The sequence below is a fragment of the Crotalus tigris genome, unplaced genomic scaffold, assembly GCF_016545835.1.
Source record: "Crotalus tigris isolate CLP2741 ecotype Arizona unplaced genomic scaffold, ASM1654583v1 scf7180000024339.11422700, whole genome shotgun sequence".
Taxonomy (NCBI): Eukaryota; Metazoa; Chordata; class Lepidosauria; order Squamata; family Viperidae; genus Crotalus; species Crotalus tigris.
Genome location: NW_024100509.1, coordinates 2,209,495 through 2,236,417, shown reverse-complemented (window position 1 = coordinate 2,236,417; position 26,923 = coordinate 2,209,495). Strand labels below are relative to the sequence as shown.

Genomic DNA, 26,923 nt, shown 5'->3' with positions numbered 1-26,923 from the left:
GAACATATCCAACACAGTTTCTTCTATTTTCCCCACAACAACCCTGTGAGGTGAGTTGGGCTGAAAGAATGGCTGGCTTCCATGGTCAAGGCAGGACTTCAATCCACAGTCTATTATATAATAATAATAATAGTTATTATTATATCAATTTATATTATATATAAATATATCATATATATATATATATATATATATATATGATAAATATATCATATTTGGCGACAGGGCCAGCCTTAACCATGACCGGACCCTCTTACCGCCACCTGCTTATATGATCATATATCATATCATGTCCTACCATATATAAAAAATGTAACTATTCCCACAAAAAATCTACCCGTTGGTAGTAGCAGTCCCATTCTGGATCTCTGACTCACAAACAAGCAATTACAAATTGTTCCATTTCCACATAATATGGCCACATTATTCCCTTGAGGATAATTGTATTTTAAGAATTACTGGCTTAGCTTGCACAACCAGCATGGTTGTAAACTGTAGCAAGTAATACAAGTCAAGACATTTAGATTAAGAGATGGGGCGTTGTCTTACCTGAACGCCTTTTCTCAGCACGGAGATGGAGAATCCACCAATGGGTTTAGACTGTATTTCTGCCCAATCAGATCAAGTCAGCCAAAGTTACCACGCCCGTCCTGGACCATAGAGATCCCAGTCTTGATGCGAGTGTAGCCATTGACTGACAGCAAGACATTGTGGCTCACAAAAAAATTAACTAACTAACCCTAGGTCTGAGAATCTACAAGGGTGGGAATGGATTCTCCATCTCCGTGCTGAGAAAAGGCGTTCAGGTAAGACAACGCCCCTTCTCCAGCACTGGAGATGGAGAATCCACTAATGGGACATACCAAAGCCTACTGTCCCTGAGGGTGGGTAGTAGACTGGCACTTTGATGTAAAACTTGTTGGAGAACTCTCCTACCAAAAGAAGCCTCAGCCGAGGCAAACCGATCAATTTTGTAGTGTTGTATAAATGGAGATGGCGAAGTCCATGTAGCCGCCCTGCAGACATCCTCAATGGACGCCTGGGTGGCCCATGCCGCAGAAGTGGCCGCACTCTGTGTAGAGTGGGCCATGACCCCTCGCGGAGCCGGCAATGACTCAGCTTGATATGCCTCCACAATGCACTCCCTGATCCACATGCCAATCGTGGAAGAGGAAACCTTCCGCCCCCTGGAGGAAGAATAGAAGGATACAAAGAGGGCTTCCGATTTGCAGAATGTCGCTGTCCGTGAAATATAGTACCTAAGTGCCCTACGGACATCCAGGCTATGCCACTGCCATTCCAGCGCATGCGATGGGTTGGGGCAGAAATCCAGCAGCACTATTTCCTGGGACCTATGGAACAGAGAGTTAACCTTTGGGATGAAAGTAGGGTCGAGTCAAAGGACCACTCTATCCTGGTGAAAAATGCACAGATCATCCCTTGTAGAAAGTGCTGCCAATTCTGAAATACAGCATGCCGACATGATTGCTACTAGGAATGCCACCTTGTGGGACAGGTAGCGGATGTTGCACGTCCTCAGGGCTCAAAGGGAAGCTTGGTAAGAGCCCTAAGGACCCATGGTAGTTCCCATGAAGGGTACCTGTGTACCATAGGAGGCCTGGAATTAGAAGCCCCTTTAAGGAAAGAGCGAATTAAGGGATGATGTCCCAAGGACCCCACCAAGTCACAGGTGAGGACCGTGGAAAGAGCAGCAACCTATCTGTGCAGCGTGTTTGTGGCCAGGCCCTTCTCTAGGCCCTGTAACAGATAGTCCAGAATATGTGGAACCGTGGGTTCCGAGAGTGATAAGTGACGGCCAGAGCACCATGATTGGAAATTCTTTCACGTGGCCTTGTATATCCAGTTTGTGGAAGGACGACGGGAGGCCTGGATGACAGTAATGACCCCTGGCGAGCAGAGCTCCTGCATTAAGAGCGAACGTTCAAATGCCAGACGGCTAACTGGAGCCATTGGGGGTCCGGATGAAGGATGGTCCCTTGACTGAGAGAGACCCGTTCCGGAGGAATCCGCCAAGGGTCTGCTAGGGAGAGATTCATCAGATCAGCGAACCAATGCCTCCTTGGCCAATAAGGGGCCACTAGCAGTATCTCCGCTCGCTCCCAAAGAAGCTTGCAGATTACCGCCGGAATAAGAGATAGAGGAGGGAATGCATAAAGCAGACCCTGAGGCCATGGGCTCCGAAGAGCATCCATCTGCTCCGCCCCTGGAGATGGAAACCGGGAGAAGAACCGAGACAGCTGAGTGTTGTTTGGGGACACAAAGAGGTCCACAAGTGGAAGGCCGAAACGGTGACAGATCTCCCTGAAGAGTCTCGGGTGAAGGCGCCACTCCGAGTGATCCACCGTGGCTCTGCTCAGAAGGTCGGCTTGAGTGTTCGCCATCCCTGAAATATGATCAGCCCTGATGGAGGCCAGATTGTGTTCTGCCCAAGAACCCAGTAAGAGTGACTCGGTCAGTAAGGCCCGAGATTTGGTGCCCCCTTGGCGGTTCACATGAGCCTTGGCAGCCATGTTGTCCATGAGGACCAGTACATGACACTCTTTCACCAGACTGTGGAAGTGATGCCGGGCTAGATGTATAGCTCTTAGTTCTAGCCAATTTATGTTGTGGTGCAGGTCTGAGCGAGACCAGTGGCCCTGAGCCCACTGCGAACGCATGTGTGCTCCCAGCCGAATAGACTGGCGTCTGTAGTTATTACTATCCGATCTGGTTCCCTGAAGCATAACCCTCTGAGCATGGCGGTTGATCACCACCACCTGAGAGAACGCACCACTTGTGGTGGGAGACTTGTCCGTCGTTGGGAGGAACTGAGGTTCTGTCTCTGAAATGGGAGCATGAACCACTGTAGTTTCCTGGAGTGAAGCCTAGACCAGGGGACGATTGCTATGGCCGAGATCATTTTGCCTAACAGTTGGGAAAGACTGACCAATGTTACTGACCACCCCCGTGTAATTTCAGGATAGAGTCTCTTATGCTGTTCCGGCGTTCCTGAGACAAGTACACCCGACACTCCACTGTGTCTATAATGGCCCCGAGATGCAACAGTCTGTTTGTGGGGACCATGTGACGTTTTGGAAAATTTATGGAGAACCCGTGGTCTTGGAGTAGTGTTACCACCAGTTTGAGGTCCATCTTTGCGGACTGGATGGACGATGACTGGATTAATATGTCGTCCAAGTAACATTGCACTCTGACTGGTATCATTCGTAAGTGAGCTGCTAGTACTGCCAGGATTTTGGTAAAGACCCTTGGAGCTGAAGAGAGGCCAAATGGGAGCGCCCTGTATTGGAAATGGCGCCCCTTGTATGCAAACCTTAGAAACCGGCGATGGGCGAGAGAGATGGGGATATGAAGATAGGCTTCCATAAGGTCGATAGATGTGAGGAAGTCCCCTTTTCTCACGCTTCCCAAGATGGAGCGGAGTGTTTGCATTTTGAATTTGTAGTAAGCCAGATGAAAATTCAGACCTTTGAGATCTAAAATGGCTCTCCATCCCCCTGATGCCTTTGGAATGACAAAGAGGATAGAATAAAATCCCTGACCTCTCTGGTCCACCGGTACCGGTTCTATGGTCTGTATGTTTAACAGATGTTAAACGGCCTCCCTCATTAGTTTCTTTTTTGTTCGGTTTCGCGGGTAGGGGCAAGAGAGAAAATGAGCTGGAGGGTTGGAAATGAATTCTAGGAACAGACCGTGACGTACGTTGTTTAGTACCCATGTGTCTGTGGTGATAGCCTCCCACTGGTGGGCGAAGAGGGAGAGTCTGCCCCCTATGGGAGGACTCACCAGAGAGTCACCTGGATCGGCGGAAAGGTCAGCTGTTCCCGCGAAAGGGCCGCTTGCCCTTAGATCGCTGCCTAGGCCTGGTTGTCTGTCTGTCAGGTTGTCTCTCCTGTCTGTCCTGTCTGGCTGGAAAGGAACGCATAGGTTGGGAGTAACTATACCTAGCTCCTGCACGAAATGACTGTTGCCTTTGGTAATAATTTTGCCGCTTGTCTGGTCTCTTAATGAGGTGATTAAAGACCTTGTGCTTATCCTTGTTCTCAGTTAAGTAAGGATTTAACGCATCCCCAAACAATTTACCCCCTTGATATGGAGCAACCGAGAGGCGCCATTTAGACTTGGCATCTGCCTGCCAGTGCTTCAGCCACAGCATCCGGCGAGCAGTCACGTTAGATGCCATAGCTCTGGAAGAAAACCTGGAGGGTGGCATCTGACACGTACTCTGTGGCAGCCACCAGTTTGCTAAGATCCTGATGTGTACGGATATCCTCCGCTGGTACGCGGACCTGAAGTTGCCTGAGCCAGAGGAGAGTGGATCTATTGAAAAAAGATGCTGAGGTGGCCGCCCTAACAGCCCATGCAGCAGCCTGATGCGTTCTGCGATAAGTAAGTTCGCACTTACAGTCCTCTGCTTTGAGGGCTTCAGAGACATCCCCGGGAATTGCAGTGGGAGATACAAGGGGCCCAAATGGATTGTCCACCACAGGCACTTCCAGTGCCTCCTCCAAATCTTTAGCCACGTTATATAACTTTTTATCAGTATTACCTGGAAGAGGAAAGGAGGCGGGAGATGTCCATTGTTTCTTTATTGCAGTCAAGAACATGGAGGGACAAGGGATGCGGTGCTGAGCAGCCACCAGTTCGATAAAATTTGGATCCGCCTCCGATTCTGGGGAAACGGTGGTTGTAGATGTGGAAGGCTCAGGGCCTAGGTGGGCTGTGGATGTGACCTTGTAGAGCAAGGTGACAAAGAAAGAAGGATTGAAGAGACCACTGAACGAGGGGGCTTCTGGGGTAGGATCCTCCTCCTCAGACATTGGAATCCCCTGTTCGGTGTCGTGTGCCTGAAGGGAAGAACTCTCAGAGCAGGTGGACCCAGACGGGGAAGATGGGGCATAATAGGTCTGAGGGACTGAGTGGTGTGTAGTAGGAGGAGGGACAGTCCCTGAACCAGAAGCTTGTGCCCTGGCATCAAGAGCGCGGTCTACCACTTGTGTTATCAATACGGCGAGACGGTCCTCCGTAGGGAGGAGAATGGGCTTGTTTGGTCGGAGGCCGGCCGCAGTAGGAGTGAATGTCACCTCTGGGATTCTGCGAGGAGCCCGTGAAGCCATGGTTTGGGAAACCGGCAGAATTCTGCCACTTCCACTCTGTGCTGGGGAATGGAATGAATCCCCCGTTGACCATATGCCCAGGGGGGAGATTGGAGGACCTAAAGGTAGGTCCAAGGCCAACTCCTCCGCTTGGGAGACCTCTGTCCTGGCCCTCTTCTGTGCCTTCGAAAACTCTTTTTCCAGATCTTTGTGTCTCCAGCTGGCCTGCTTTTCTGACCTCTTTGAAGCCTTGGTGGTAGTTTTGTCCTTGCTTTTAGCCACAGGCTTATCTGCGCTCACTAGGTCAGGAGAATTAGGATTCATTGGAGTCAATGAGGATGGTAGAGTGCCCTTTGTGGTAGACATAGACTCCTCCATTCTCTGATACTGCAGGGAAACGATAGGGGGCCCCTGAGATGCAGAGAGTAATACACTCTGGATAAAGACAGGCGCACTAATGGGGACGCCTGGAATCCAGGTAAGCCAGCAGTGTGGATAAGAACAGGTGCACAATAGGGGACGCCTGGAACCCAGCTATATCTGTGCATAGATAAGAACAGACATACGATGGGGGACGCCTGGAATCCGGAAAGGGCTGTTATGGGTAAGAACAGGCGCACGATGGGGTACGCCTGGAACCCAGGTAAAATTGTTGGTTATCTGTTAAATTGAGAATCCCAATAATTTTGGTTTGAGCAAGGTACGGCTGGAAGACACCAAGTTTTAGAAATAATAAATAATATTAATAATGAGCAAGAGAAGATCCTTATTGTTATGGAGGCCTATCAGAATTTGCCTACTAAAGCTCCCAAGTTGAATATGTCATAGGGGAGCTCCAACAAGAACCAAACAGTTCCTTAATAAAAGGACTAGGGATGCACCTGGAGGTATCAGGCCTCAAGGTAAATTGGGCCTATTGGTCTACCAAGATGGCAGCTGTCCCCAAAATGGTGGCCTGCCTGTGATGGGGACATCTTACACGCTTTCTTCCCAGACTGACTACCCTAGTCCACCTTCAAAATCTCCTTCCCCAGTTACAGGGGAAATGTACTTAATGGGAATGAAGGAGCCCCTTCTCCCCAAATCTGCCTTATACCGCACAGTAGAGCCGAGCGAAGACTGGAGCCACGTGTCCAAGTTAGTGGCCGTGCAAGAGAGAACGGTTATGAGTTGCTCCCTGATGCTCCGGAAGGTGACTTAGACAATACCAGCAATCCCCTATTTCCAGGGAAGATCCGCACCCCCAACTCAAAACTTTAGAGCAGGCAGAGAAAAACGGCATTTTTTCGCCTCCCCCCGTCCACCGCCAAACAGCTGATCGGCAGTGGCTGTTTGGCGCATGGCTTGCCTTCGGCTGCAAGAAAACAATCGTGTCTCCCGAGCTGCTGAAGGCAAAATGAGGCAAAAGCTTTTAAAGAACTATCGAAGCTGCAGCCGCAGCTCCAAATCGATTGTGAACGTGGAACTCTCAAGAGAAACTCTTTAGACGCAGCCGCAAAAAAGAGAGAGAGAGACCTCCTCCCATCTGCCTCGTAACGAGGTGCCGGAGCTGCAGCTGCAATCTCCGGTAACAAGAAGGCCTAGCTGGAATGAATTGAGGACTAACAGCCATTAGTCCACAGCTGGGAAAACAATTGAGGGCCTTGGGGAGGGTCTATTTATCTGGGTGGGGAGAAAGAAAAGATAGGATGAGAAAGGAGGGAGCCCCTTCCTTGGCCACTCAGATTCTGTTTCTCCCCCCTCCAAACAGAAGACTTTTAAATTGGAAATTTAGAATGTCACTGAATGGGGGGTCAAAATGAATTTAGAAGAATCCAAATCCTGTGCTGAATACAGCACAGCTTAACAACTGGGAAATGGAAAATCCACCAATGGAAACTGTACCTGCCTAAGAGCCAAACGTGCATGTCTGTCCTGGGCGAGATCAAGTTAAAACTGGGATCTCTATGGTCCAGGACGGGCGTGGCAACTTTGGCTGACTTGATCTGATTGGGCATCCCATTGGTGGATTCTCCATCTCCAGTGCTGGAGAATACTGTTTATTTGCAGTAAGTTTATTTATTTATTTATTTATTTATTTATGAGACTTATATACCGCTTTAAGTGCAAGCACTCTCTAAGTTCCATTACTAGACGGAAGTTTTTTTCTTCCCTCCCTCTCTCTCTCTCTCTCCCTCCCCCCCTCTCTCTCCCCTCCCTCAGTTAACCAGGTTTTAGCTGAGAGTAAGTTTGATTATAAATGAATGTAGAATAGAGTGCAATTTGTAACGTCCTTCTGGCTTCCCCATTGACTTTGCTTATTGGAAACCAGCAAGGAAGAGCAGAAATGGTAATCATATGACCATGGGGACATTGCAACAATTATATGTACGAGGACTAGTTATGAGGAACATTCAGCACTATCATACATTTGAATGGTCACCAAATGAGTTGATCATTAAATGGTGTTGGATTTAAAAGACCCAAGTTCTATTCCACCATCAACCATTATCCACTTATTGGATAACTTTGGGCCAGTCATTTTTTTTAATCTTAACTTAATTCAGCAATATGAGAGCTGGGTTAATCTACGGTAGCAAAAAAACACAAGTCTGATAACATTTTTCCCAACTAATTTATTAAAGACATAAACTACATATTACTAGTATTTTATTAATAGTTGTAATGTGTTAAAAACTCATTATGTTCGTTGTGAGCTATGTAAGCTATCTGAATAAAATGTAAGATAGAAGTGTATATATATATGCCAATATATATGCTTATAACAAATACAGTATAAGTGTATATATTTTTATTTTATTTTTATTTATTATATTTATATTCATTTAATTTATTGGATTTTGAGGCTGGTTGAGTCCAAAAGGTTATGGGCAGCTTCCATTTAAGAAACATTACAGCCTGGGAACAACCATATCAATAACAATTATAACAATTATAACATCAACAACAGGGACTTTACAAGCACCCTATCTCCGGACTTGGGAACTGAACCTTTAGAGATGTGGATGACTTGGAAAGTGGGAGTCATCTATACCTCTGGGGGAAAGGGGATGCTCTGCCAGACGGGCTGTAGCCAAGAAGGCATGCTTCCTCAGTCGCATAAAATGGCTATGTTTATTAGAGGACCTGGACCCCATGCACCCTGTCCAAAGGTATTGGCAAGGTAACCTTAGAGAGGATAAAATGTATTTATAACTGGGGTTAATTAAAGCAATCACATGACATTTCACTTAATGACTATGCTGCTTAGCAATGGTGTTGCCATTTCCAATTAGACTCATTAAATGATGACTACCGTATGCCTTAAAGCTGTATGTCCCACTTCCTATTTTTTTCTATATAGTTGCTTTAATTCAGTTTAGCAAATTCTAATTTCCTTATTTAAAGTGAGATTTGAAGTAATTTTGCAAAAGTCCCCTGTTTGGAGCAGTACTAAAATCATTTTCTCATCAGTTTTATATACAACAGCTAATTATGACCAGAAAACAAAGAAGAAGAGAAGAAACACATAAGAGCAAATGCAAAACTTGAACATAGAGCATGTTCTTAAGCCTTCATGCCATGATTTAGAGCATCAGATTGTTATACTGTAATCTTATAGTTTCAGATACTCAGTGCACAGATTTGTTTCCCACAAAGGTTGCTCTGTGCCTGACTAAAGGCTGTGCTGCATATCAACTTGCATAGAACAAGTGCATATTTGTAGCGATAGTCATGATTTAATGCAGTAGTACCTTCTATAGGATTGGATATGTGCACAACTCTTGAGAGAGGAAAGATTATTCATATATCCTGGTTCTCTTAGTATTTGTATTGATATTAAAGGAAATGAATCACACTATAGGCTGAGTGTGCTTATCAGGGAAACTTACTACAGCTTCAAAACTATGTCATAACATGCTTAAGTGTATCTGATACTTGAAGATTTATTCTAATAAAATGTTGAAATTAGTTTTGATTCCTGCAGCAATGACTGATAAGTGTAAAGAACTGCAAACTTGATTTGCAGTACTTTGCTGTCAACATAATGCAGACTTAGCTTTTCTCTTATCACTTATGTGCCATTTTATGATGATTGTACATACTAATCTGTAATAAAAAATTGCAGAGAGATCAACAAGTAGATAGAAGCAGCTGAATGAATATTGTGGTAAGTATAAGCATAACTATGGAGCCACTGAGGGGAAAAAAGTCAGCTTCAACAATGGGAACTATTTATTTATTTATTTGTGAATCACATGTATAGGCCATCCAACTCAGAGGACTCTGGGTGGCTACATCCAATACAGTATAAAAATAAAAGGCAATAAACTGTAACTAATATAACAATATAACACCTGACTAAAGGAGTGGGGAACACACATGATTCTAGAGGGCAGGCACTGTGACAGAGAAGACATGCCACCTATAGTGAGGGAAAAATTATTTGATCCCCTGCTGATTTTATACGTTTGTCCACTGACAAAGAAATGATCAGTCTATAATTTTAATGGTAGGTTTATTTTAACAGTGAGAAACAGAATAACAACAAAAAAATCCAGAAAACCCCATTTCAAAAAAGTTATAAATTGATTTGCATTTTAATGAGTGAAATAAGTATTTGATCCCCTATCAATCAGCAGGAATTCTGGCTCCCAGGTATCTTTTATACAGGTAACAAGCTGAGATTAGGAGCACTGTCTTAAAGGGAGTGCTCCTAATCTCAGCTTATTACCTGTATAAAAGACACCTGTGCACAGAAGCAATCGATCAATCAGATTCCAAACTCTCCACCATGGCCAAGAGCAAAGAGCTGTCCAAGGATGTCAGGGATGAGATTGTAGACCTACACAGGGCTGGAATGGGCTACAAGACTATCACCAAGCAGCTTGGTGAGAAGATGACAACGGTGCGATTATTCGCAATTGGAAGAAACACAAAATAACTGTCAATCTCCCTCGGTCTCACCTTGTGGAATTTCAATAATCATGAGAATGGTGAGGAATCAGCCCAGAACTACACGGGAGGATCTTGTCAATGATCTCAAGGCAGCTGGGACCATAGTCACCAAGAAAACAATTGGTAACACACCATGCTGTGAAGGATTGAAATCCTGCAGTGCCCGCAAGGTCCCCCTGATCAAAAAAGCACATGCACAGACCCGTCTGAAGCTTGCCAATGAACATCTGAATGATTCAGAGGAGAACTGGGTGAAAGTGTTGTGGTCAGATGAGACCAAAATCAAGCTCTTTGGCATCAACTCAACTCACCATGTTTGGAGGAGGAGAAATGTTGCCTATGACCCCAAGAACACCATCCCCACCATCAAACACAGAGGTGGAAACATTATGTTTTCTGCTAAGGGGCAGGACAATTTCACCGCATCAAAGGGACGATGGATGGGGCCATGTACCATTAAACCTTGGGTGAAAACCACCTTCCCTCAGCCAGGGCATTGAGAATGGATCGTGGATGGGTATTCCAGCATGACAATGACCCAAAACACACGGCCAAGGAAACAAAGGAGTGGGTCAAGAAGAAGCAGATTAAGGTCCTGGAGTGGCCTAGCCAGTCTCCAGATCTTAATCCCATAGAAAATCTGTGGAGGGAGCTGAAGGTTCAAGCTGCCAAACGTCAGCCTCGAAACCTTAAAGACTTGAAGAGGATCTGCAAAGAGGAGTGGGACAAAATCCCTCCTGAGATGTGTGCAGACCTGGCGGCCAACTACAAGAAATGTCTGACCTCTGAGATTGCCAACAAGGATTTTTCCACCAAGTACTAAGTCATAAATCAACTTCTAACCTTTTTGAAATGCATTTTTCTGGATTTTGTGGTTATTCTGTCTCTCACTATTAAAATAAACCTACCATTAAAATTATAGACTGATCATTTCTTGGTCAGTGGGCAAACATACAAAATCAGCAGGGGATCAAATAATTTTTTCCCTCACTGTAGGTCCCATCAGATGGCACTGTTTTAAAGATGGGACCTGGAGCATGTGTGCTCTGTCATATCTTACCAGTTGAGAAATTTGGTCCGTCAGATAAACTATGCCATGGAGGACTTATAGGACACAACTAGCACCTTGAACTACTTCTCTCACTTGCATATTTTTTAAATCTAAAATTACTACTTGCTACTTATATTGTCCCTCGTGCCCTAAGCAAATAATGATTTTGATGATTTCTTTTATGAAACATCAGTTTGAAGAAAGTTTTTGGAAAGTCAAAGCGTACAGTATATAAAATCAGGTAACTACAGTAGCAAGTTCCTCCTCTATTGCATTGTAATTGGCCATCAGTGATCCTGTACATACTGTCCTCTTCTATTTTGTAAAAATGAACAAAATCTTTTTCTTACCATTTGCAGAAGTTGGACTCTTCCCCCCCCCCCGTACACACACACATCCTTCCCCTACAAATCTCATCCTTTACAAATACAGCTGGACTAACACAATGACAACAATTGAATTAAGAGAATTGCTAAGTAATGGCACCATAGACAATTCCTGTATTTTGGCTCCTGAAGTTTCAAAGTAATCTAGTGTGAAACTATATCAGTGCTGTGCTTGAATTAGGCTGTCAGCTGACTGCTGCAAAAGAAATTATTTCAAAAGAAATTTGCCAAGGTTAAAATAAAAATATACCTCTTTAAACAACACAGAAATATGTCCATTGCATTTAAAACACAATTTTTGATAAAGTAATTAGGTATTTTTGTTAACTATGACTTTCCCCATGTAGAAATTAAAATAACATTTTTTGTCGTACCTGTATAGTGCTAAAGAATTACTACATTGAGGGAATAGAGAATAGTTTTTTAAATTTCATTTTGTTATAAACAGTAATGACTTGATAGCACTGAAAGATTTTATTGGTAAACCTTGAAATCTTGCTGCACAATAAGAGGAGAGCCATGTAGATCTATATTGGCAGACTATCAGAAGGAATCTGATGAGGTACACTGGAGCTTGCAGAAGATTATGCCATTAATAAAATCTGATAGCTGGAAAAGATGCTCCTTCTGATTTTATAGCTACAGTAATAACATAATATTATCATTTCTGCCTGATGGTAAATTATTACTGAAATGCAGACTTTTAAGTCTTCTGGACAAACATGTATTCACAGATAAAGCCTTGTTCGTGTTTTTAAAACCCTCATTTAGATAAACACTAGAAGTTTGTTTGCCAAAGAATGTGCAGTGGAAGTAGCTAAGGATGTACAGGTTTAGTATTTCAGTGCTTTATTTCTTTTCTCAAAACTGCAAAAAAAAAAAATGAAACTTTGATTTTAGGTTTTGATGATTAGACAAATTTTGTTATTTTAGAAATGGCTTGAAATGTTGTGAAATATAAAGCAAAGGTTGAGGTTGTAATTTTTTTTGCATGTTACTGCACTGAAAATTGGAAGTACTTTTTCTTTCCTTGCACTTCTCTCTTTCCCTTAGTTCTCTAACTATTGCCCTTTATTGTTTTTTATCTTATAATGAAACCTAATAAAATATGTTTTTAAAAAGGAAAAGGTTCTGTTGTATTACGTGTAGAATTTTAGTAAACCTATATTTGTTCAGTTTAGACTGAGATCTAGCAAATAAGCAACTATTAAGCCTTTGTATTCTTTCACAATGAGCCTGTGAGAATGCATCAAAAACAATGTATGGGTATGTTTGTGAAGAGGGGAAAATGCCAGTAGCACTGTCTTTAAAGTGTGATTCACAGGAAATAATAGGTCAAAAAGATACATTAAAGGCTCCCGTAGGAAAGAGGCTTTGTTGTTAATGGAAAAAAAGCTTGGCAAAAATGTTGTTGTGACTGTTTCTGCGGCTTGGAAAGGAATTTCCTATAGCCCAGAGTAACCATTAAATATGTCTCTGTTTTTAGGAGGAGTTCAGTAGGGCTTTCTTTCCCAGAGAAAATGTCAACTTCTGCCATGGAACCCCAGTCCTTTGATGAGAGAGGAAGTTTTTTTAAGGTAACTAAAACAGTGGTACTTTTTTTAAAAACAAAAAACAAAACAAGAAGATATATTTTATTTCAAAATGTATATTCAATTATCTGCCTGCTGCTTTTCAGTTTAAGAATTTGGACAAAACTATGGCGAGAAAGCTTTGTTTTTCATGTGGAAGTGAGAGTTGGGTAAATAGATTATATAAAGTCTAAACGGATTGTTTAAGTGCGTGTGATAAAACAGGAAGAGACAAGGTCAAGAATGAATAGGTGATGAATAAATACAAAAATGAATGTGAGGTAAGTGACCATTATGAAATAAATACACAGGCATGGTTTCATCATAGAAATCAAATATGTAACAAATTGCAAAAACAAAATATATTAAAATAAGAGCAAATTGATAGAAAGAAGACTAAAAAAAACCATTGATGGATGAAGATCCTCAAAAAAGAAGTAGGAATGGTTTGCAAGGGTAGAAGGGTGTGTTGAATGGTATTGGGGTCCCCAAAAACAAAATAATATTATGACTATATATTTATATTCTCTTGAAGGTTTTTTTTTGTTTGTTTGTTTTTGGTGCCTTCAGGCCACTTTGATTCTTGGCGACTGTCTGAATTAGTCCCTGCAGTTTTCTTTGCAAAGCTTTTTGGAAGTAGCTTGCCATTGCCTCCTTTCTAGGACTAAGAGAGTGACTGGCCCAAGATCATCTGGTTGGCTTTGTGTATAAGGCAGGGCTGGAACAATGTCTCCCAGTTTCTAGCCTGGTACCTTAACAACTATGTTAAACTGGCTCCTCTCAAAGTCTATTCCATACATTTCAGAAATCATATATAACAGATCAACTGTTTCTCGTGCACAAGACAATAAACAATTATACTGCCGTGCACTTTCATATTTCTGCTAATTTAATTGGAGTTTGAATTTGGGGTCTTCTGTGTGTGAAGCAGTTGCTGAGTTCTAGGCCCTTCCTTTAAAAAGCAACACTTTTTGTTTTTCTACTGAGTGGCTGCATTTGTATAACAGAGGGAACCATAAAATAGCCATATTTTAGTCTAGCATGTTGGGTTTGATTTCAACCTCTGGTTAATTTCAGATGTATCAAGAAGATGGCATTATTAAATAAGCCAGGGTTGTCTAGCCACCAGCATCATATTTGCAGCTTTCAGAATTCGACTGCTACAAATTTTGTTCCCAGGCAGACTGCACAGTTTACTATGTTATCTGACTTAAAGGAAGTTAATGGTGTGCTTTTATTATGGAAAGTCTATTTCTTTAAATCCACTTCAGCTGTGGAAATAGTGGTTTATATTATGGCAGTTGAAGCAAATTCCTGTGTTTGGCAAGTGGATAGAGTTGCCTAGACATATAAATAATCTCTTTCATAAAGAGGAAAAAAATAGATTGCAGACTGGAGAATAAGGATATTTGGGAGCTGTAGTTTCCTATCCTTGTTTCCCTCCCAGCAGGTGCAGGAAATGGATACCACCTATTATACTAGAATTAAAACCCTATGTTTGGCTATCTCAATGTTAAAATGATGCCACAAAAGACCACATCTGTAAAAGAATAGGAGGTATGTTTAAGATGCAACCATTCCATTGGTAACAAATTTTTGCTTGCTATTGCGTTTTTAAAACTTCTTTTTTTGTTAACATTTATTGTACAATTGTTTTAATACTACCAATATGCATGGCTCTTTATTATAGTACCATTGAATCCCGCCAGGCCCCGTGAATGGACAAATTCCTACCATCTTTAGTGTGAGTTTCTGTTTAGATCTGAAGGGAACAGCCCACTTTTATTTCATCAAGGATCAGTTGTTGAACTGGGTCTTTTTGCAGTCCATGATATCATCATCATCATTTACCATCTCCAAAAAAATAATTTAATCTTCTTCAATTTAATGTCATTCATTACCATAAAATGTCTCGTATCTTTTATGAACTTTCCTCCCTAGGAGTATTTTTTTTTTAACTTCAATATTTTAATCATATTTATATGTTCATGAATCAGGTAAAGAATATTATCTACTACTATGTTCATTTCTTTGTCAACATCTGCCTTTTGGTTTACATTATCTTTGTCTTCTTAATATTTAACCCAAACCTAATGTTTTACTTTCTATTTCTACACTGATAATAAATTCCTCTAAGTCAGTGGTTCTCAACCTTTTTAATGCCGCGACCCCCAACCGGTCGTAAGTCGACTAAACCGGTCTTAAGTCGAGGACTAAACCGGTCTTAAGTCGAGGACTACCCAACTGGTCGTAGTTCAAGGACTTTCCCTGCCCGGGAGCGCCGTACATGCGTGGTGCCGCCCCCTGCGCCGGCCGAGACGTAGCTAGCAAGCGGCAGAGATGGAGCAGACCGACCACCGGCTGGGCCATCAGCTAGCCCAGCCCAAGGGAAGTAAGGCACCCGCCGGAAAAGGGGGAAAAATGGCGGACAGCCTTGCTTGGCGACCCCCGTGAAATGGTCAATTGACCCCAAATGGGGTCCCGACCCACAGGTTGAAAACCACTGCTCTAAGTCTTCTTTACTGTGAGTTTACAGAATCTGCAAGTTTCAAACTATTAGTGCTTCAACTTCCATTTTAAATTCCATTTGTTACCTGTTTAGTCCTGCCATGCTTGTTTTTGCTGTATATGTTAAACAGGTAAGGTAACAATCTGCATTTATCTTATTCCCTTCCATTCAGAACCATGTTTTTCTGAATTCATTTCTTAGAGTGGGTTTTTGATCACTATAAACAAAAGATAACCTGATTTAATCAAGAAAAACTAATGAATTATCTTCCACATTCCATTATGATCTATGCAATTAAAGGCTTTTTTAAACATTTGTGTCTTTCTCCATGCATGTTGTAAATTTATTTGTAAAGAAAACTTTGCCTATGTAAACCATTATTGAAATAGTGTGGTAATTTGTGCATTCTCTTACATCCATTTTTTTCCATTATGGTTTTTTTATTCATTTACCAAATTCCAGTACAAATGTATTTCCCAAGAACTCCAGGCAAATGCACTAAATCTTTTTAAATTGCTAGGCCGTAGCTTTTCAGGTTAGTATTTGTTTTCATCTGTTACACTTTAGCTTCAACTTTAAACAGTTCACAGGGTATTTCATCTACATAAAGTGCTGTTTTATTTGATAGCTGGTTTAACTGCTGTATCTCACATTCTAATGAATCAGTTCCTGAATGTGTTATTTCTCTACAAATGTTTGTATTGTTTTATAATCCTGTTTATAAAAGAATTCAATATAATTATTTTAATTTAACTTCATTTGCCTCTATAAATGACTGTGTATTTTGACTTTGTATGGTTGGCAACCTACTGTCTTTAATTGTCCAAATTTAGCTTGCATTTTTGCACCTTTTATTTATTTTCTATAACTTGATAGTTAGACTGTAATTATGCATTCTGGCTTCTGTTCTGCAGTCTTTTTGTTTCTGTTGTTGTATATCCAGCAAAGAGCATATGTACAGTCTCTGTTTATATTGCTAGAAGCAAAAATGTCCCTTAAAATTAACCAATATCATGCATTTGTCTAATCCAAATCCTCTTGTGATCCTGCAAATTCCATATTTTAAACACTGTGTTATTTCCTTCTATCAATCTCACTTCTCCATGATGAAAGTTAAAGTGGGTGATACTAACATACCTTGACAATAGAAGAAAAAAGTCATTGTTCCTATCTTCATCATTTTATCATTTTATGAGCTTCTATCATTTTTCACCTTACCTTATTTTGTGTCAGGCTAAAGAGTCCCAATTGTTCTAGGGCTTTTTTAAAAAAAAAAATATTGCAGGGAAGCTGCTATAGCCTGTGATAATTTTTTACCCTTTTTTGAACCTTTTTTAGTTTTATAGTGTTCTATAGATTCCAGAATTACATATAGGCCAGTGGTGGCGAACCTATGGCACGCATGCCAGAGGCGGCACGCAGAGCCCTCTCTGTGGGCACGTACACAGTTGCCCCAGCAGAGTTCGCCAGAGTAGCGAGCACATGGCATTTGGAAGCGACAGGGCAGGAAGTGAGCAAGCAAGCGGCATTGGCCTCCCAGGGATGACCCGGAGATGGCCAGGGACTGGCCCTGGCCACGCTCACCCAGTCTGCCATGACCACTGCACCCACACCCACCCAGTGGGCCATGCCCCCTGCTCCCCAAGGGCACCACAATGCTTATGCAACCCTGGCACTTTGCAATAAATAAGTGGGTTTTGGGTTGCAGTTGGGGCACTCGGTCTCTAAAAGGTTCGCCATCACTGATAGGTAATTCTTGATTTTCGACCATTTTTTTAGCAACTGTACAAAATTACAATAGCACTGAAAAAGTAACTTACAACTGCTCTTTGCACTTACAACTGCTGCAGCAACTCCACAGTTGTGTGATCAGAATTGTTTGGGCACTTGGCAACCAGCATGTACAATGGTTGCAGCATCCCAGGGTCACATGATTGCTATTTGTGACTTTCCCAGTTGGAGTGATTCACTTAACAACTCTGGCAAAAATATTATAAAATCAGGTGTGACTCACTTAACAACTATCTTACAATTCGGGTTAGAATTGTGGTTGTAAGTTGAGGACTACCTGTATATCAAATCAAATCAAAACATTTATAATGGCCTTTAAGCCAAAGAATGAAGTCTATAAAGTACTCCATAGAGTGGTCTAAAAATAGATGTGTAGGGTTGTGCAAAATTTAGCATTTTGGGATGGAACATTCCAGAAACTTCTGATGTATTTTAGGGTTAGACAAAATAATCCCCAGTTTAGAGGGAAACCACCAAACTATATCCAGAATAACATAGTCCAGAGGGGAATTGGGATCTCTGGAAAAGGAATGAAATGCTCCGAAGTTTGGTGTACTTTGCATATTATTTTCAAGTGCAGAATTTCAGCTTCATACAGAATTGGCATTTTGATTCAAAGTCAGATTATTTTTCTGTCAGCTCATATTAAATATATTGGTGATTTTTGTGTCAAACTAACACCTATGTTAGTTTGCATTGAATTTCATTTGCCATTCTTTTGGAGTTCTTCACAATCTGTTTTTGATCGAACCACCTTTAACGTTTTGATATCATTAGCAAACATGGCCACTTGCTTCATTGTTTACTCACTGTTATCTCAAGATCATATGATGGATTCCTAGTGTCCTTTGACCTTGGTGGTTTCCTGCTGACCCTTTGTTATAAGGCCAGCTTCACAGTCCTTGAAGAAGCTTCCTGGATATTTATACAGTATATAGTGCCTAGCCCTGTCAGTCTATTGGAGTGAGGTTTCTTCCTTGATGGTTCCTTGATTAGAGCATTGTTTCTTCTCAAATTGTTTATCTGGGGCCGTTTCCTGCTTATGTGGGTGTTGGTTTCTAGAGCGGATGTGCTCTGGGCTACTGATTTCCTTTCTTGATTATTTAATTATTAATGGCATATAGATAGTTTATCTCTGTTCTTCTCTTGATGCCTGATTTGTCCTCATGCAAAGCTTCCTTAGAATTTTGGGTTTGGCTTGGCCTACCTCGTCAGTTTCCCATTTGAAATTCTGGTTGAAATTGCGCCATAGTGAGCAGGCGCATTGCTGGCTTTTAATAGCCAGCAAGATAGCTTTGTGAACAGAATTGCCCCTGAATGCTGGATTGGAGTCAGAATAATCTCTCCATAACAAAAGAGATCTCATTGAGATTATCCACATGACTCCAGACACCCATTCTTCATGAGTAGACCATGGAAAGGGTTGGTTTCTTAAAGAGATGAACAGACATTAAATCAAGAACTTGATTTGGATATTTTCATCCCCTCTCTGGATATGCAAAACAGCTCTGCTAATATTTGGAAGAACTTTTCTTAGGAGTGACAAAGAAAAGGATAAATTTTACTTATGGATACAAGAGAAATCTGTTAGTTCGAAAGGGTTTTTTTTTTTTTTTTGAAGGGGGTCAAAATATATTTTAAAAAATCAGGGAACACTTGTAAATTTGGCTTGCTTGATTAGGATTAAAAGAAGAAAATAGTTATATCTGGTTGCCTTACTGGACTTTTATTGACAAAGATAAATTGACAGAGTATTTAGACTTAAATGAGCTATGGGAGGAAATTCTGAAGAAAATACTTATATCTGGTTGTCCATATTGGACTTTTACTGATAAAGATTGATTGACATAGCTTTTAGATTTCTTTTTCCTTATCTAAGACATGAGCTATAGCGAAAAGAGAGAGCATGTGATAAGCTGTTAAACTTATTTTTACCTGTTAGGATTAAAGGGGAAGTTATTTATTTTTTCTTTCTCATTCTTTCTTTTCCTTTCTCAAATACCCCCTTTCCTTTTCTTTCCTTTTTTATATCTTTGTATATTTTGTAGTTTGTATTGACTTTTATCCTTTATGTGTATGATTATTAATAAAATTATTTGAAAAAATGAATTTGTCTCTGTCTTGAGAGTTGAGGAGTATTCTTCATGTTGTCCGATTATCAGTTGAGGTTCATGGATTTATTCTAGCAATTTTCAGTGTCCTACAGTGTCTGTTACAGTCCATACATTGAATGTTGTGGATGCCTCCTGCTTTTAATTCATTACTAGGACTTTGGCTTTGCTTCAAATGCTTGATAGAATTTTGTTGGGATTTTTGTGCCAAGAGTTCATAATAGTCTGTTGGTTGTCTCAGATGTGTTTGATGTACACTATGGGAGAGTTATCTTCTTTCATATCCTTTGGTAACAGTAGGGTACATGGGTAAGGAGTTTTTAATGAAGTTACAAGATTTCCATTGGACTGGGAGGTGTTCCATAGGTAATCTACCTTTGGAGTTTGGACTATTGCTTACCCATTTCCTTGTCTGAATCATGTTTACATTCAGTTCCTCTGGAGGCATTTGAGTTGCTGCTTTGGTTATGTGAATTATTTTTTAATATGCTTGTGATTTTAGCCTGCCATTGTTTCCACTGCTGATGAAGATATCCAGGAAAGGTAATTTTTGTTACTGTCTTCTTCTCTTGCAAATGTTACACCTTTAAAGTTGTTGTTTGTTTGATAGCTATTCCTTTTTTTTTAATGACAAAAGTATTGTCTATGTAATGGAAAATATTTTGGGCGTGTATATGGCGTGCCATCAACTTGATGATTTAATTATGAGCTGAAAAGTACTGGTTCCAAGAGACATCACTTTATATTTCTTGCCAATGTAAGAATTGGTTTATATTGTTCAAAAGTATAGAATCCCTATTTTCTGGCTATGATGCAAACCTTTCTATCCAATCCCCCCAAAGCATATCAGCTTGTAAACAAACATCAGCTTGTTTCCTTATTACTGGCATGGCATCTCTAAGAATAAGATGAAATTATACTTTGGACACCCATTATATGTCAGGAATACATTAAAAATATCCAAGCATTGGTTTTGATCTTGTTACTTGAAAATAGACCTTAATCTAATCTTTTCCAACCTGCTGTTGGACTTCAAAGCATTCAGCTTAGTTGTTCATAATGGAATGGAATGTGATGGGATGGGATGGGAAGGGAAGGAAAGGAAGAACACTTCATGAATTTCAGCTTGATTAATTCACAGGAAAGCAAATATAAATAAACATCAAAATAGTTAATTATATTATACATACCTCTGACTACATAAGTTAGAGGTATGCATAATATAATTCACAATTTATATTATGAGACTGAGTTTATTGGGGATATTGCTTGAAATACTGCAGATATTTTATGTTTAGAGACGTAGTGTGGTTCCCCCTGGTGGACAGAATTGTGAAACAATATATTTTGAAAGAAAAGCTGATGTGGACCCATCTACCCTTTTGTTCTAATCTAAAGGAAAGGCTGGCTTAGTTTTACTTGCTCAGAATCCAAAATATGACAAAATAATGAATTTCAAAGGACTCAAAAATTCTTCACTTATTTAACCTAATAAAGATATTGGTTGTTAGACCAATTTGCTTCTTTTAATTGAAATTTTTACTGAGATCATAGCAGAGACAGGATTTAAATTTTACACTACAGTGAGTTCTAATAACTTCACATTCTGAAATTTGGTATCTCTTCCAAACTTTCATCTCTTCAAACTGCTATCTTTTCAAAATAGTAAGATTTTATTTTCTTTTGTTGTGGCTCAATCGCTAAGTCATATCCTGCACAACCCTATGGACCACGGAACACACACACACATACTGCCCCCGTCTCCACTGTCTCCCGGAGTTTTCTCAAATTCATGTTCAATGAATTAGTCAATGACACTACCTAACCATCTCCTCCTCTGCTGTCCCCTTCTCCCTTTGCTTTCAATTTTACCTTCTTTAGAATGTGTTAGCTTATACTTCAGCCTGCTTACTCAGATCCTGCTTTTGCATAGAACAATGTTATAGCATTTAGAAATGATATGACATAATTAATTTTGGATTGTTCACAACGTCCCCATTAAACCATAATAGGATTTGTACATGTAGTTGTCTTAAAAGTGTTTTTTTTTAAAAGCAACTTGACTGTTTTTTTTTCCCTGAGGAAGAACAAAACATTTTGTTTCTCATCCAAGAAACTTCATAAATTGTGATGGCTTTGGACTTTGCTGTCTTCAAATGGGTGACCTTTGTCTTTCAAATGCGGATGGACTGCTGAATCTTGTCCTGATGGGTTTGATCTCCTACATTGTGCCATGTGCTTGTGAAGTGGTTGTTTTGTTTCACCAATATACAGATCTGCACATGGCTCACTGCCTTGTATTGCGTCTATCGCATTGCTCAGGTTTTGTCTGGGTTTTATCCTTAGGGTGGACAAGCTTCTGCCTTAGTGTATTTTTGGGTCTAAAGTGAACATGTATGTAATCTTGGTTGAAAATCCTCCTGAGCTTTTCAGATATTCCTGCAGCATATGGAATGACAATGTTACTATGTTTGTTGTTCTCTCTTTGTCTGTAATGGAGGAGCTCCTGCTGGCTCTTTTTCTGGATCTGATGAAAACCCAGTTAGGATAATCACAAGTTCTGAGGGATTCCTTGACATGTTTTAGTTCTTTTTCTTTTCCCTCTTTATTAGTAGCCAAACTTTCAGCCCGGTGGTGTAGGGTTCCGATCACTCCCTTTTTGTGCTCTAGTTGTGGTGATAATCAAAATGTAAATACTGATCTGTGTGTATGGGTTTTCTGTAAACTTCAGTGTTAAGGCTTCTGTCTTCCTTAATGTGCACTGCACAGTCTAGAAAAGCCAGACTCTTTTCTTTAACCTCTTTCTGTGAGAAATTAATGTATCTGTCCACAGAATTTATGTGTTTGGTGAAGGCTTCCACTTCCTGTATATTAATCTTGACCCAAGTTCTAGCAAGTGGGTGGAATTCCTGTGAAAAAGTTTAGGGGTTTGGCTTGTACTTCTTCCATGTAGAGATTGGGGACACAGATGAACCCATAGCGCAGCCATGCCTTTTGCCTGTAGAAACTTTCATTGTGTTTAAAATAGATAGTGGTCAGGCAGAGGTCCAACACTGCACATATGTGGTCTGGTTATATCTAGGTGTGATTATGGACTATCATTGTGTGTGAACACTTACGATTTATTCACCAAATTTCTGAAACAAATAATGGTTTAGTGCTATGTAGTATGCATATATCAGGTCCTTAAACATTGGCAAGGAATTCCAAATATAGAGTTCTTGGCACAAACTATTACTTAAAAAACAAAATAGTAGCATATATATTTAAGAAACACTGACATATTTGGTTTCCACTAGACTTTTATTTTTTCAACATCAATTATATACTTGTCATAGATTCTAGAAGATGGAGCTTGCTGAGATGGCCAATTTGACAACTTTAATTAGAGATAAGATGTTGCCTAAGTTTGATGCTGATTGGAAACACTTTATTAACAAATCGAAAAAATGGTTTTGATAATTAGAAAAGTAGATTATACAGAAATATAAGCAAATTTGTAAGCATGGAATAAGAGATTAGTTTATATTTATACGTACAACTGCTGTAAAAGAAAATTACACTAGAATTAAAAGACAAGGAGGCAACAGAATTTTATGAAATATGGAACAAATGTTATGATTGGCTAGAACAAAGAAAGAAAAAGACATGATTACTGATGTAAATAAATTGTAAATAATATATATGAGATGTATAACACAGTTTGTTAAGGGAAAATGTATTTTTCAGTTTTATTTTTGTTGTATAGTGAAAAAAAGTAAAATAAAAATTAAAAAGAAAAAAGAAAAGAAAATTGGAAGTAATTTTTTTACATATTCCACTGCATTATTGTTCCTGTTCTCTTATATCTTTTCTTTCTCTTTCTTTTTTATTCTAAATATTAGTTCTTGTTTTTATTTTTCATTTTAAAATTTTAATAAAGTTATATTAAAAATTTTACAGCTGTTATAGGTGACTTTAAACTTGATTTTTGGATGTTGCGCATAACAAAGCTTGCCATAAAATGCTAGCAGAAGCCTTGAGTGAATAGAGCAGGGGTAGGCAACCCAAAACACTCAAAGAGCCACTTGAACCCGTTTCTCACCAAAAACAAAACACCGGGAGCCGCAAAACCCTTTTGATATCTAAAATGAAGATAACACTGCATATATCCTTTTTTATCTTTATTATAAGTGTGTGTGTGTGTGTGAGAGAGAGAGAGAGAGAGAGAGAGAGAGTGTTTGTGTATGTGTGTGTGTGTACACACACACACACACCCACACACACATTAAAAATAAAAGTAAAAATATGACTCTTGGGAATATCCCTACTATTAAAACAATGATCACCGAGAGAATGCTTTAAGAGAATAAAATTACATACACACATAGGTAAAAAAAGGATATATGCAGTGTTATCTTCATTTTAGATGTCAAAAGGGTCTCTCTCTCTCTGTCTCTCTCCCTCCCTCCCTCTCTGTCTGCCCTTGGTCTGCCACTCCTCTTCCCCCACTCTCTTTCTTTCTCTCTCTTTCCTCTCTCTCTCCCCCTCCCCCTTTCTCTCTCTCTTTCTCCCCCCCCCATCTGCTGCTCACCTGGCAAGCTTCAAGTTGTTCTCCAACAATCTCAGGGGTAGGCAACCTCGTCTCTTTTATGACTCATGGACTTCAACTCCCAGAATTCCTGAGTCAGCCTAGCTGGGCTAGCTAGCTCTCTCCTGCCCTTCCTGCTTCCTGCTTCCTGCAGAGACGCAGCAAAGGGAGGAGCTCTGCCCAGTAAGCTTTTCAGCTCCTCAGAGAACACTGTGAGTGCACTCTCTTTTACACACACACACACACACACACACAGAGAGAGAGAGAGAGAGAGAGAGAGAGAGAGAGAAAGAGAGAGAGAAAGAGAGAGAGAGAGAAGCAGGGAAGCGCAATTGCCTCTCTCTGTCTCTCTCTGCAAAGGCAGAGGAGGCTGGGAGCCACAGGGGAAGGCTCAAAGAGCCGCATGCGGCTCCGGAGCCGCAGGTTGCCGACCTGTGGAATAGAGCAATATTATTTTCTGATAATATTTACACTAGTAAATATGGATGGAAGCCCAACATTTGAAGAAAAGGAACTCAAAATTCACATGCATTTTAAGAAAATGTGCCACCCAAAGGATCAATATTTGGTTACTCTGAAAAAAAGCAGATTCTGCACTTGCAGGAAAACACTACGAAGAAAATACATTATAATTTTTCAGTTTGTACTGAAAAAGCATTTCATTTACACTGAGTTACCGGTACATCAGTGCTTAGCATGTAATATTTGAAAATCTATAATATGATTTATTCATAATTACACTATTACTATACTCTACAGTTAGTTGCTTCTTAGAAATCATTAGCGGTTCAAAGAAATCGGGTTGGTGTTTTAATCCCTTAGAAATTAAGTACTCCATTTCAATAATTATAATTCACATTAATGGAATATAGCTATCTTTCCATCATACAGAATTTCTCAAAATGGGTGAGTTCTAAGTCAAAAACAATGGAGAAAAGACTTGTGTAAAAGATCTGTACAAAAGCTTGTCACACTATTGTTCCATTTTTATTTAATTCCCATGTTTATTTATATGATTTTAGGAAGCATAACCGAATTTAGAGATTTGCTTTTGAATTATATATCCAAAATTTGGAATGTATCTTTATATGAAGAAATGTGAATGTATCAAGACAGGACTTAACAAAAAAAAAAAAAAAAAATCCTCTTTACAGTGGTTTTATAATCTTGGATTGTTGATATTTGTCCACTCTCTTCTTCATGAATGGGTTCTTTAATAATGTATAGTAAACAATATTCTGTGTGATCAAGCTTTTAAAACTTAGATTTTTTATATATGTTTGTCTTTTATTTAATTTCTTTTTTGCGGTTTGTGTATTTTTTCTCTTCCAGTATCAGTTCAGTAACAATACAAATGTTAAACAGGATTTTACAAATCATTTGTTCAATGATTTTGGTCTAGTGCAGGGGTAGGCAATCTTGGCTCTTTTATGACTCGTGGACTTCAACTCCCAGAATTCCTGAGCCAGCATGGCTCAGCTTGGAAACCTCTCCATTTCTCCTCAGCATGGCTGGCTCAGGAATTCTGGGAGTTGAAGTCCACGAGTCAAAAAAGAGCCAAGGTTGCCTACCCCTGGTCTAGTGATTAAGGCACCAGGCTAGAAACCAGGGGACTGTAAGTTCTAGCCCTGCCTTAGGCTTGAAACCCAGCTGTGTGACCTTGGGCCAGTCTTCTCTCTCAGCCCAACCAACTTCACGGATGGATGTTGTGGGGAAAAGAGGAGGAGGAAGGAGTATTAGGTATGTTTGCCACAAGCTGATTTTTTACGTGACTGAATGAAATACATGCATTATTATATTGGTTCCTCTTAAGAATGGGAAGTCAGAATTAGGCAGGGTGAAATGAGTTGTAATCCTAAGTGACTCATCTTGTCCATTCTTTTATTTCTACATCTTCCACTTTCTGATGTCATATTGCTTTTGTCCTTCAAGCTAATTGACACAATTGCTTCAGAAATCGGAGAACTGAAACAAGAAATGGTATACACAGATCTGACACTGGACGCTGGACGCACCAGTTTACCAAGGTAAATTAAAATTCTGTATCACTGGACTTGCTTGGTGGGCTAATGCAAGGGTGTGTTGTGCTAATTAAGAAGGTGGTTTTCTTCAGTATATATTATTTACAGTTCTAAACTATGAAAAATATTTGGGTTTTGGATGAACTTTAAAGCGGTTTGTTTTGGCAGTAGCTAGCAATGTAATGATATACTTTATGTTTCTCTTTTTTTATGCTGCATTCCTAACTTCCTGGAAAAATGTTTGTTTTCTTTGATCCAAATTCTACAATTAAGAGTCCATTTATTAGCATGTGGGTTCTTTACAGAAAGCTTATAGAAACTTATCTTTCTTTAAGGCTTAATTGCTAAAAGGTTATTACATAAAATGGACCATATTTTTAAAATTAGAAAACATATTTTCTTCTAAAAAGCACTGAAGAATGCTAGTTCATTTGGATTCAGTAGAATCAAATTATGTGTAAAATTCTATTTCAGTTTGTATCAATTCTGTACTTCAATTTGTCTTTAAGCTTTGTTGATGGCAGTTGAATTTACTGAATTGACAACAATGTGTAAGTTTTCAAATGAAATATTATCTCCCCACCTTGTGTTTGTGTATGTGAGACTGCTGGTATGTGAACTACGGCATAGTAAACGGGAAGACTTCAGGCATATAAAACATGAGCATGCTAATATCGCAGAATGATAAAATTAGTAAGACTGTGTGCAATCATTAATGTCTCCTAGGTCATCAACAAACTTTCTTAATGCTGTAGCAAACTAAGCCTGGGAAAGTAGAAGCATTAGAAGTAGAAGTCACCTCTCCTAAGACTTTTGCATTAATTGTTATCTGATGGTTGTGGATTTCTGAGTGTCTGT

The 26,923-nt window shown here is 40.0% G+C and overlaps 1 protein-coding gene across 5 annotated transcripts in view; it reads left to right on the top strand.

The window, feature by feature from the left end:
- RIN2 (Ras and Rab interactor 2) overlaps window positions 1-26,923 on the top strand; it is a 77,072-nt gene that overhangs the window by 13,656 nt on the left and 36,493 nt on the right. The window contains exons 2-3 of one of the 5 annotated variants that reach the window (XM_039325986.1): window positions 12,979-13,069; window positions 25,977-26,071. In XM_039325986.1, the coding sequence (XP_039181920.1) occupies window positions 13,013-13,069; window positions 25,977-26,071 (152 nt within the window). In that variant the 5' untranslated portion in view covers window positions 12,979-13,012. Of the gene's footprint in view, window positions 1-12,978; window positions 13,070-19,997; window positions 20,018-25,976; window positions 26,072-26,923 lie in introns of those variants that run through there. The other 4 variants (XM_039325989.1, XM_039325991.1, XM_039325987.1 and 1 more) reach the window with 4 other exon arrangements.